General features: G+C 35.4%; 1 protein-coding gene and 2 pseudogenes across 1 annotated transcript; all 3 read left to right on the top strand.

The window, feature by feature from the left end:
* On the top strand, positions 1 to 6760 carry LOC146138108 (uncharacterized). The gene is made up of 6 exons (XM_083394518.1): positions 1 to 223; positions 1381 to 1489; positions 1557 to 1658; positions 2160 to 2281; positions 2853 to 2952; positions 6562 to 6760. Exons 1-6 carry the CDS (start codon positions 1 to 3, stop codon positions 6758 to 6760), a joined length of 855 nt encoding a protein of 284 aa, XP_083250644.1.
* A 1205-nt stretch (positions 6761 to 7965) lies between these two features.
* On the top strand, positions 7966 to 8869 carry LOC146138109 (uncharacterized; annotated as a pseudogene).
* A 294-nt stretch (positions 8870 to 9163) lies between these two features.
* LOC146138110 (uncharacterized) lies at positions 9164 to 9894 on the top strand (annotated as a pseudogene).
* The last annotated feature ends 3405 nt before the right edge of the window (positions 9895 to 13299 follow it).

Raw genomic sequence — 13299 nt, forward strand, 5'->3', positions numbered from 1 at the left:
ATGTCGAAACACTGCTGCATTCCTGGTTGTCCTGGAAAGCGTCCAGATGTTTTATTTTATGTTCCAGCAAAAGCTTTTTGTACTGGTGAGAAACAGGAATGGGCTACCAAAATGGAATGTATTATTCTTTCAGTAAGGGCTGATGAAGGAATAAGAAAATTATATAAAAAAGATAGTGTAAAAATATGTTCAAGGCACTTTAAGGAAGACGATATTGTTCAAAGTAAGTTTGACACAGAAGTGACATATATTGTGTAGAATTACAATTTATGGTAGCTGTTGTAATTTATTTCAGAAAAAAAGCGGAAGTTTCTTTCTAACGGTGCCCTGCCAACCTTAAATATGCCTATAAAAGCTCAAAAATATGCAAACACGAGGAAAGTTCCGAAAAATAGGATATATGAGAAAACAGTTTTGTACAAATCGCTCGGATCATTTTTGTCTGCAGCAAAACTTTTTACTAAAAAATCAATAGAGTGGGAGATTAAAACAGAAACAGAAGAAGAAATTTGTTTAGTAAAAAAAAGTATTTATCACCAACATGAATTTGCTGTATATGTAAATCATTTGTTGCAAGTAGATGTACATCATTTTGGTTGGCCCACTAGTTCATCCTTGGCAGCTAGTATAAATTTAAGCTTTACTACTGTTCATCAGCTTATTTGTCAAATTGAAAGCAGTTTAGTTTGCAGGGGAATTAATTCTGTAGATGAAAAAGATTTAAAAGAAAAGGAAATAGCCAGACATATTTTAACAAGCAAATGCAAGTCGTTTCAGGAAAATGCAGTACCGAGTACAATTCAATATGCAGTAAGGTAGAACCTTTTTACACATTTGAAAGTTTTTGTTTTGTGTCAAACATATTATAGCATATTCTAGTGAAATATAAACATAATGTTTTTAGATCCTCCGAATGCTCAATTTTTATCAATCCAGACGATCTTGAATGTATTATTTGTGAGAAATGTAGACATTTATCATTAATGCTAGATAAAATACTTTGCGAACGTAACATATATTATGATGCTGTGCAAAACAAGTCTCTAGTAAAATTTCAGACTGGTTCTCTAAATTCACGGATAAAACAAACACTGGCGGAAAAAGAAGAACAGTAATAAATTAAATAAGTTATTATTATTTCTTGCAGCATGTTTGCATAAATAATTTATTATATTTTAGAATTGATGCCTTGCAGCAACAGGTAGAAGTGTTGCTAAACAGTGACCAGCAAATTACATTGGAACCCGAGGAAGGATCAGGTATTGATGAGTGCTTTAAGCAAAGTACTATTATGATCCTGTAGAATAAAAATCATGTTAATTTAAGAATTTGTTTTTTAATTTACCATAATTTTAACCTTTTTTACCCATTGTTTTACAGTTCAACAAAATGGGCAACTTGACTCATTTCATAAAATATTTTGGTCTGAACAGATAACGTTAAACAAAAAAGACAAAAAATGCAATAGGTTTCATCCGGAATTAATTAAGTATGTGAAACCGGTTTAAATGCTGTTATATTATTATAATTTATTTATATTGTGTATATGCATTTAGATATAGTTTGATGTTGTATGCCAAAGGCCCAAAAGCATATCAAATGCTGAAGGATACTGGGCTGTTAGTTTTACCATCTCAACGAACTTTACGTCGCTACAGGTTGATGCACAACATAGTTAAATCAACTACATAGTTTCAGTTATTTATTAATGCAAATACTTTCAGATCCTTTAAATTACTTTGCAATTATTCTTAACTTAAAAAAGAATTAATTATAAAGAAGGTTCTTCCGACAATTATTTATTCTGTACCGACGTTTCGATAACCTATCCAGGTAATCTTCATCAGGGCATATAAAAAAAAAATTTTCTCTTTTTCGCCTCGTTTTGCCACATTGTTTTTTCGTCGTTTTTCTTCACTATATATATACCTCTGCAAGGTTACAAGTTTATATGCCCTGATGAAGATTACCTGGATAGGTTATCGAAACGTCGGTACAGAATAAATAATTGTCGGAAGCACCTTCTTTATAATTAATACAATGCCTGGCAGCAGCAGTATATTCATTAAAAAAGAATGTTATGAACTTTCTTTTGCATAATAAATTATTCAAACTGTTAATAGTTTCTATAAAATTGACTACATCTGAATCTTTAATAGAAATGCTTCAAGGCCAGAGGTTGGAATTGACAGCAATCTTTTAAAACAAATTTTTCTTGAAGGAGATATTAATATGCATGATCACCAAGTTATGGTTATAATTGATGAAATGAAAATTTGTGGTGGGCATATTTTATATGTTGATAATTAACATTAATTACATATACATAAAGGTATTTTTTGTTTTACAGAAGAACTAGTGTTCCAAGCATCAACCAATAAACTTATTGGTTATGTTAACCTAGGCTTTAATTTTGATAATGATTGTAGCGGTCCGGACAAGCAAAGATTAGCTACCAACGCTTTGGGTATTTATGTTAAAGGTAAAACATAGAGTTCAGCCTTTGTTAATAAACACAACCAAATATATTTATAGTAAAATAATTTACAGGAATAACTAATCCTACCATATCATGTATGGTTGCATGTTTCGCCACTCTTGGTGCAAGCGGTTCACAACTTGTCCCAATTATTTTGAAAGTCATTACACAGTTGTATTATTTGTCCAACCTTTGGTGCATGGTTTTGATTGGTAAGTTTTCTTTGGATGATATTGATTGGTAAGGTAACGATTAACTAACTTGTTCAACAGACATTAAGTCCATATATGTATAAATGAAACTCAATTTTTGAGGTCAATTTACTGTAGATCCCAACTAAAGATGTTTTGTCTTAAATACATTTCATTTTTAGCTGATGGTTGTGCCAGCAATCGACTTATGTTTCAGCTCCTAAATGGAGAAGTAAAAGGAACTTTACCAAAAAGTGTTGCACATCCCCTTGATCCCACAAAGTATGTTTTACTTAGTCTTCGTTAACTGTATCTTTTAAATCCATTGTAGTAATTATGTGTTATATTATGCAGGGAATTATTCTTTGTAAGTGATCCTAGTCATCTTATTAAAACGACTAGAAATAATTTGATTAGCAGCAAACCTGGTGGTTCAAAATATTTGTGGAACGGAGGGGATATGACATGGACCATCATATCTTGTTTATATCATGATGCCAGTGCTTCTGGACCAGAAAGTTTGACCAAGTTGCATAAAATAACTATTTGGCACATATACCCAAACATTTACGATAAAATGAAAGTACGCTATGCTTCCCAAATATTTTCTAATTCAGTGTCAAATGCAGCAAGAGAAAAAGGCTATCCGATTTTTGCAAAATTTATAAAATTAATGAATGACTTTTTCGATATCTCTAATTCATCAACTGGTCAGCGGAACCCTCTAAAAGCTCCGTTTTATAGTCAAGATGACAGTAGATTAATTTGGCTTGAATCGACCTTTGTTGGGTTTTTTCAAAAATGGATTGAAAATGTAAAAGTTCGTTGCAAACGAAATGGTGAATCCTTCACAAAGGCGGAGAAACAGAAAATGTTGTTATCAAATTCAACTCAAGAAGGTCTAATAATTACAGCTAAATCCCTTGCCGCTATAACAAAAGCATTGCTTGCCAGTGGTGCAGAGTATGTAATTCTGAAAAGAATTTCACAAGATGTTTTAGAGGCATTTTTCGGGAATGTTCGCGAATCGGGGGGTTACAATAGAAACCCAAACATGAATGAATTTGGCCAAAGGATGCATACAATCAATTTTAACTGAAATTTAAAACGTAAATTTACTGGAAATGTGTCTTTTGAAGATGGTCAGTAGTATTGCTTTTAATATGGCACTACCAATTAACCGAAATAGGCTTAGCAAAGAAGTAAGGGAATAATACATTATATATAGCCTGATATTTTTTTTTAATTTAGGGGAAAATTCATTCTCAGGGAGATTCAAACTCCTGACCTCCGCCATACTAGGACTTTGCTTAACCGCTGACCTTAGTTAACAAAGTAAAGAAGTTAGGGGAAAATACATTCTATGAGAGATTCAAACTCCTGACCTTTGCCATACCAGGACTTTGCTTAACCACTGACCTTAGTTAACAAAGTAAAGAAGTTAGGGGAAAATTCATTCTCCGGGAGATTCAAACTCCTGACCTCTGCCATACCAGGACTTTGCTTAACCACTGACCTTAGTTAACAAAGTAAAGAAGTTAGGGGAAAATCATTCTCCGGGAGATTCAAACTCCTGACCTTTGCCATTCCAGGACTTTGCTTAACCACTGACCTTAGTTAACAAAGTAAAGAAGTTAGGGGGAAATTCATTCTCCGGGAGATTCAAACTCCTGACCTCTGCCATACCAGGACTTTGCGTAACCACTAACCTATTAACTTTCTTATCCTGTCTATTGCATAAATACCTGTCCTCTATCAAATAAAATGTGCACCAAAATATATATTAAACTCTTAATTAACATTTATTATCATATAAATTTGTTTTGGCTAATAAAGAGCAAACTATTGGTGATATCGCATACAACATTAACATTTTTTTAAGCATAACTACAACGGGGGGTTTTCAGTTATGTAACACCAATATGATATAGATATTATTTTAGAAAATTGAAATAAGGGTCACTGTTGATAAATTGTACTTAACTGATGATGAGCTTTCGCACAACCGCACTTCATCAGGTCAGAATAAGAATAAAAACATTGAAAACAAGCGAAGTAAAGACACAAGCGCAAAGAGTAAAAGGCAATAAAAGAATGTCGATCAGACAGTTCCACAGGTACATTTTTGGTGATTCAAGGGCGTGCATAGCGACATGTGCCTTTTGCTAGGCTTTATGGTGTGCCATAAAACAAAAATCATGATTAAGTCGAGCATAGATGGCATCTATCTTTTGTATAATGTGTTGTTTAAATGCGAGCTTTTCATAGGTGTCACAGTGTATTTTTTTTACCTAAACCCGGAGGTCTTTTAAATTGTGTCTGACCGGCTTTCTTTTTTATTACTCTGACCTGATGAACCACGGTTGTGCAAAAGCTTGTCAACAGTGTCACTTATTTTCAATTTTTAAAATAGGACAAATACAGCTATCAACCAAGATTGATATTTTTTTAGAATATCATTTTTTTAAGATTTGGAACAACATTGAAGGTCATTTCGGAAAGAGGTTCTTTTTGCCTTTCCTTTATTAGCTAGTTGCTTTTCGAGGAGTTTTTTCTTTTGAAAAAGCTCAGTAATCCTTTTTGCATATGCATGGCCACGAGTACGGGCATACTTTTTAACCATATCCGAAACCCTTTCCATCGCTAGTTGTGAAGTTTCAATTTCATGCAGCATGTTCATTTGTTTTAGATTATCAATAACTTCCTCAGCAACAAGTCCGGAATCAAAATCCTGGGGGTGCTTTCCCAAAACATTTTTTATAATTGCCTCACTCATGCAAAATATTTTTTCCGCCATAGGATTGAGGTACCAACATCTCTCTTTATTATTAGAAAACTTTCGAAATTTTTGAAAAATTGGGTCGCCAGTTTTGTAATACAAGGATCTTATTACTCGGCCACCAATATAACAACACACATATTTTTCTATCTCACTTATTGGATTTAATTTTGGTTTATTCTGTTGATGCACCTGTTCTTTTTTGTTCGTTAATATTGACAGAAGTTCTACTAAAGCTGCACGTGTTACTTTATTTATGCTTTCATCTTGAAGCAATTTAATAAAATTTGCCACAAGAGATGATGCGGTTGTAGACTTGTTAAACAGCCCAACAATATTTTTAGATAGATTCTCTTCCAATAATACGTTATCACCAGTGTAACTTTGTGCAGTATTTGATGCTTCTGTCCAATATTGTTGCAGTGCATCTTCAGTTAGCATATTCTCTAAATCTATTTGGTTATAGGTTGAATGTTTTTTTTTCGCAGTGAGATTTTAGACCTTTTTGTGTTGTAGCGAACCTACCGATGTGCATCCACGTTCATCGAAGCGTACAGATCGCCTTTTTTCCTATTTCGCAATTGTACATTTATAAACGCGTGTTTGTGCTTTTGCTACCTCTTTACCTTAACTTAACCATGTCGCAGCTACGCAATGAAGCACCATCCGCTTTACTGGTGACCCCGCGTCTTCAAAACGTTTTTTGAAGATCAAAAGAAGAAATTGAACAACTGGAGTCTAAGCAAAGTTAGTTGAATGATTATCGCCTGTTCTACAAAGCTTCCCACGTTCTGGGAAACACAGCCAGGATTTTGGCTACTTGGCTCGACACAACGCAATCGAACAGCGCTTGCTTTCGGCATCTGCGCTTTCCCGATAGGAACGCGCAACGCAGCAGCTAATTAGCATGCCTTCACTTTGGGACAACCAAGACGCAATGCTCTTCGCTTTAGTTGTTTATTCTTTCCCGGCAGGAACGGCAGCGCAACTATTCAACTTCACTAACTGGACAATCACGAGGCAGCGTTCATTTCTTCCATTTTCTACCCGTTCCCGGTAGAAACTTGAAGCGCGACTTTTTTGTTTATAAACACGTTTTCTCTGGTTAACAGAAACACCTGTTTCACGAGAGTAGATGCCCGCTCTGCTCGAGACAGTTTCTCGTTGGCACACTCGTCCCTGGTGGCTACAACACATGCCGGAGGATATTCGATTGGCAAGGCCGCTGAAGAAAGCTGCTGCTTTCACGCTCGTCTTGAACGTCGCACCAATCCACAGGGTTCCGTTCTTAAGACCGCTTATGGAAGCTAACCTACCTGCGTTTGGTACTAGCTCTTCCTCGCTCGTCTCGAACGTCGCACAAACCCTTCAAAGGATCCGTTCCCAAGACAGCCTATGCAAGCTCGCCAACTATTTTCGCCGTCGATGCAACCCGCAATATTCACTACGTCACCGACGTGGCGTACTTGAGAGCGAATTGAACTCGCCCACATGCATATAGTCGCAACGAAGCAACCCGACGAACTTCCCTACAACCTACGCAACTTCACACGTGCCCGCTTCTGGGGGGGGGGGGGGGGTTCTGTAGCGAACCTACCGATGTGCATCCACGTTCATCGAAGCGTGCAGATCGCCTTTTTTCCTATTTCGCAATTGTACATTTATAAACGCGTGTTTGTGCTTTTGCTACCTCTTTACCTTAACTTAACCATGTCGCAGCTACGCAATAAAGCACCATCCGCTTTAGTGTTAAAAAGGTTTTTGCACAACTTTTACAAAGGTAGCAGGAAGCATCCACAGAAGATGTTTCAATTTCAATAATAATTTGTTCAATCGCCTCATCAAAGTTGGTTGTTCTTTCTTCAGCAAATTCATTACCAAAAACATCCATGATTCAATACAATATGCCTATTGTTTTATTAAAATTAGTGGTAGTAGGCTACTTAATGATTTTCGTTAATGAAACTTATCAAATGGGGAAACAAAATTAATAGAATATGAAGCTATAAGAATGAGACAATATTACAAACCTTACACGTAAATAACCTTCAAAAGTGGCGGTTTCTTTGTAAATAAATAAGTTTATTACCGGTACAATTTATTTAACAGTAATGCCATGACGTAAAACCTTTTCAGTGCAAAATCGCATGTCAGCAGTTTTGCCCTACCCGTCGGTCTTTCACTATAATTGATTTACCAAATAAATAAACATGTCAATTTTAACTTTCGAAGGAAAACGTTACAGCTTATTTAGCGTGCGCAGTTAACTGAAGCGTGAAGTGTCAGAAGAATAAAAGCGAGAGAGTTGTCAAAAACAATGAAAGAGATAGGGAGAAAAAAGAAAAAGGCGTTAAAGTGTCCAATCTTGGTATTATAGTATCATTGGTTAAACCATAGAGCACTAATACTAGAGGCGACACTCGTAAATATCGGCAGATCGGTCACGCTTGGATGAACCGGGTAAGATTCGACGTTTTCCAATGTCGCTTGATACAGCAGTGGATAAAAAAGGGAACATGACACACTGTTGCATTCCGGGGTATAATTATACAAACCGATCAAAGTTTGTTAGGTCTTTGTTTGCCATAGGAAGACCAGATTTGGCAAAAAATGAAGAGGAAAAAGCGCACAGGACAAGCTTGCGTCATTTTATTTTGCAGTTTAGAGATCCTTGCCAAAATGACAAAATTAAACACATGTTACATAAGGAAACATAGGTTGCTGTTTTTCTGTATATAAGTGCTCGTTTTAAGAAAATGATAATATATTCAGGGCGGCGATTTGAGAAGCCCATTTTAAAAAAGAGAATATTATTGCACATGCAACAAGAAAACGATTAGCGATTGGGGCACTTCCAACATTGCTCCTGCCTACAAAATCTCATTGCAATAAAGAAAAGGTAAGTTTTATAACGAAATATATTTTGTAAGTGCATCTGAATGTTGTAGTCTATAACTTTTATTTTTTTATTAATCTTAGTCAGCCAGAAAACCACCAACAGACAGACAGGCTCCTTCAGCTAAAATTAGGCACTCCAATTTAAATGACTTAAAATTAGCAAGCAAAAAAATTGGAAAAGCATTTAGAGGTAGGTAAATTTAAACCTCCCAAATATATAAGTTTATTTGCAGTATTATTTTAGGTAAATGGTCTTTTACCACACGACAGGAATGTTTTTTATTGAACGTCATGAAAAAACTTACATTCATCCCAGTGTTAGGTTTGTGAGGTTCACTAAATTTGTAACTGGGCATTACTTCACCGCATACTTAATTTATTTTAATGATTTTGTTTAGTGTCTGTATATCACCATCAATTGAAGTAAATTGGATTGCATATCATGGGTGGAGATTGGTTTCTCCCAAGCTGGACATTAAATATTCCACCCTAAATTCTTTCCTGGGTATACATGACATTTAACAGCGTATTATCTTAAAATAACTAAAGTTTTAAATGACACTTATTTGCAAACAACAATGTTACAACTTGTACAGTTAAGCTTGAAGAAATGAGCATATGCAAAGGTGTAAATCAGGCAACAAAAAATACATCTATACAAGTACTTCAATGGTGGGAAGAAAACCACTTGGCATCAGATATTAGATCTCCAAACTGTGATGTTTACGGTAAAGTATTTGTTGTGTTCTTCTTACTCTGTAAATATTTTTAGCATGTATTTATGTAGTAAAATTCGGGGAAAACTGCATTAACGATATGAGGTATGATTCCGAAGGTATGACATCCGAAGGAACATCAGAATTTGTTTTACTATTTGACAAGTGAGTAGCATTTACTTTGTGTAATGGTTTGTGGTTGATCAGTATTATTAAATGTTTTTTTACAGGTGGTTTCAAATAGTGACATGCAATGCGAGGTATCCAATCCGTACAGTTGCAGATTCCAGACTTGTTTGGCTGCAAGACGTTTTTTAAAATATCTATTAGATTGGAAAGTTTGTACTCCACTTAGTTATTGAGTATGATACAGTACTTCTAATAACATTAGGTACTTTTTGTAGGATGAAGTTAATAACAAACATCCTGGGGAACACAAGATAATTTTGGCCAAACCTACTCTTGAGGGTCTCTTTTTTACTACCAAAAATATTATTTTTTTGACAAAAAGGTTGTTATGTAATGGAATGGATTATGTGTGCTTGTGCATGTTGACTCAAGATGTTCTCGAAGCTTTTTTTGGAAATTTGGTAGGTAATTGTGTGTGCAATTAAAATATGTAATAAACGATGCAATTTTTTGTAGAGGGCTTACATGCGACGCAATGCCAACCCTGACATTTCTCAAGTTGGATATGGAGTATCTGCGCTTTCGCAACGCAAGTGTGTTAAAAAAATCAAGGATGGAAACACTACTTATCGTAAACTCAATGCTTGGACATCAGTATGTGATGAACCTCTTCCCAAACACCAGAGATTAGAAAATAAATAAAATATTGATCCATTTATTATACTCGAGTTACAAACACGGTAAACTCAATGCTTGGACATCAGTATGTGATGAACCTCTTCCCAAACACCAGAGATTAGAAAATAAATAAAATATTGATCCATTTATTATACTCGAGTTACAAACACATAAAACGTACAATGTTGAAACAAATGCCTTATTTTTTGGGAACTTTAAGGTCCCCTCTTAAGCCACGTGTAAGTTTTGCTGACTGTTTCGTCTACTTAAAATTATGTCCAAGGACTTTAATAAAAAGATGCAATATATATCTTACAACTTCCTCTGTTTATGTTTGACAAGTGTCGAATTTGGTACTTTGTGTTTCAACAAATCGAGCAAAATGGGTCTCTGTTCAGTTGTTTATAAATGTTAAAAAATTAATATCTTTCACTTTATTAGCTATTTCTCTATTGTGCAAGTAGTAGACTCTCAAAAGTAGTCCTAACATTCTGGTAGAAGGGTAGAGTAACATATATCCAGGTTTTTGCATTGACATGGAAAACTCTCCCTGAGGTGCATCTTGGCAAAATCCATTCAGAAGATCAGGGACTGCTTTTCCATATTTAACAAAAGCTTTTCGCATTGAGTATCCACCAACATACTCCAAAATTTCTGAAATAAATTTGTACAATTTTAGCATCTACAGATAATAACACATGTGCAAAAACCATACAACTTTACCTGTTTCACGTGTAGTAACACCTGCCACCGCGTGCTTTGCCTTTTCTTCTTGATTTACAATAATGGCATCGAAGATTTTGATCAAGAACTGAGCTGCAACAACTTGTTGCATTCCTAGAAAGTCGCATGCATTTTTGCAAACATGCGCATATTTTTTGTACAGCAATTCTGGTTTGGGGTTAAGTACAAATTCCCCTATAGTTGATTGAATATACAATCTGCAGATATCAGTATACGTCTGGTACATCTATCATTACATTTTTTGCTTTTTATTTATTAGAGCAAACTTTGAGAAAATTTTAAAACGTCCTATGCAATTACCAGCAAAATCAAATAAAAATGGTCACGTGGCAACGCTTCATCCAAGCGTGACCAATCTGCAGAGGCTGGTCGAATAAAAAGGTGTCGCGATTCTTTATTTGTTTAATTTTTGCAAAACTAAAACTTCATTCCAAAGAATAAAGTTATTTATTACCTTATTGTTTTAAAAAATATATATTTTTGGCTAAACAAGAAAAGTTATGATTGATTTCACGCTTGAGTGAACAATCAGTTACCTCTCTAGTATTAGTGCTCTATGGTTAAACGGTCGGCAAATGTTTTTATATTTTAATATTCGGCGAATATTAATATTCAATATTAATATTTTTTTAAATTTTTTATTTTTTATGATATTCATAAAATATAGACCTGTCTTAGTGTGGTGGTACAATTTTTTTTTCAATATGCCGAATAAATATGTTTATTTTCACCCGATTCGTCGGCAAATTCGGCTTAGCCATGCCACAGCATACTGCATTTTTGTCGCAAAGATAAGCCAAAGGAATATGATTTCCTGATTCCAGGATCACGCCTGTTAGCATAGAAAGAGAAATGCCTGATTCCCGTTGGATGGGGACTCCCCTTTACCTTTTTGCGACTAAAACGCGGGAAAACGCGAATCTAGGCTGAAAGGCTCTTTTTTCAAGCAACGTAATTTTATAAATTTTATTGGCGCTGGTCTAGAATCCTACCACGATTTTGCAGCTTGAAATTGCGCGGCTGTAATTTCTATAATAACGTTATTTGTAAAATTAGCGCGACTGATAATGGAGTACAAGACTGAAAACCGTTATCGCGACGAAAGTTTTGCGCGTTTGAGCGATTTTTAGTGGCTGGCCGCATTATACGTTGATTTTACATGGAACGCGCGGCTATGACCGCGGCTGAGCGGGCTTTTTCTGTGGGTGGGTTAAGTGTTGTTATATTCATTATGTAATTATTATACTTTGACCCACCCAAATAATGTGCGTTTTGGTAGGATTCTAGACCAGCGCCAGTAACTTCTTGTACTTGTAGTGTAGGTTAGTTATAATGAAATGTAATAAATTGGCACAAAAGGGGCATATGCAGGGTTTCTGTAGTTTATGTAATTGGCTGCCCTCTCAACAAACAACAGGGAAGCTCTTTTAACACTGTAGCTTTATATGTTTTCTCATGGAAAGGTGCCATTAAGCGTACAATATGGTAGCTTGTGTAGCATCATAAGTAATAATTAGTGGATAATTTGGAATTTATTGGATTGTGTATTTATCAAATATGTTACGATTTATGATTTGTCATTTTTTCACGCCTTTTACCAAACACTCGCTGTCATTCTGAGAACAGAGCATTCGGCTGTTTCACACATGAATAATGTTATATCGTGACACATACTTCCGTTATAGATAAAAGTATTTCACCTGTGTGAACGCGTTATTGTTGCAGTTCCCGGCTGCCAAAAAGGCTACGGGTTATAAATCATTTCCGCTTTCTCGTGTCGCCTTCTCTCTTTCATGCAAACTTTCAACTTGTATATGCGAAACTAATATCAATATATATCCAGTCTTGTCTAGTCAATACAGTGAGTGGTTGTGCTTGCCGGCAGTAGCCGGTTTGCCCATAATAGCCAACACAAACTGTGTGGATTTGTAATCAGACAACAGCAACACTTATTGAAGTAATAGTGAGGTTGATTGCCGAGGCAAATTAGTTTAATGAGACTTGTAATTAAACACGCCTGCTACACTTGCTATACAAACTTACCAACGTTTAGGGAGGTAGTAAATGTCTTGTTTACCCATTAGCCACCATGCAGTACATAAGCACCAGTCTGCTGTCTGAATTTCATTGCACTTTACGCCGAGATCTCTGGCATACATAAACAACTTTCAAGGTGTGCAATTATGTTTTTACACAACTTGTGTTGGAAATCCTACCACAAAAGGTTTTTTCAATATTTAAGTGTACAGTATACCAATTTAGAAGTTGGAAACTCTGGTTGTTGCAGTGCTAAAATAAAGCTACGTCTAAAATTTGTTGTCGTTTTATAACTGACATGCACAGGCTCAGAGGGAGCTGTTTGAAACATGACAATTAACACAGATGCCTGCTGCATTTTGTTGTTACATACAACTTTATTTGAAGGGGATCAACAGCCCATATACAACAAATAAAACAATTTACAAATTGTGACCAAGACCTTCTGGAGCTGTGCTGACTAGGGTTCCTCTTTTTCCCAGATTTTTTCACTTCTGGGAAACAGGATTGAAAAATGAAAATCCTGACGAAAATATTTGTGCCTAATTTCATCATTATGATGTTTAAAACTATTTTATTTTAGCTCCAAACATTTAATTAATTCTCCCTGGTGCTGACCAACAACCCTAGTGCTGACCACTGATATTT

Source organism: Ascidiella aspersa, chromosome 7 (genome assembly GCF_963924565.1).
Source record: "Ascidiella aspersa chromosome 7, kaAscAspe10.2, whole genome shotgun sequence".
Classification (NCBI taxonomy): domain Eukaryota; kingdom Metazoa; phylum Chordata; class Ascidiacea; order Phlebobranchia; family Ascidiidae; genus Ascidiella; species Ascidiella aspersa.

Coding starts and splice junctions, on each gene's coding strand:
- LOC146138108 (XM_083394518.1), top strand. CDS start 1: ATGTCGAAACACTGCTGCATTCCTGGTTGTCCTGGAAAGCGTCCAGAT. Junction 224..1,380: donor GGAAGACGATATTGTTCAAA/GTAAGTTTGACA, acceptor ATTGTTTTACAG/TTCAACAAAATGGGCAACTT. Junction 1,659..2,159: donor CGAACTTTACGTCGCTACAG/GTTGATGCACAA, acceptor AATCTTTAATAG/AAATGCTTCAAGGCCAGAGG.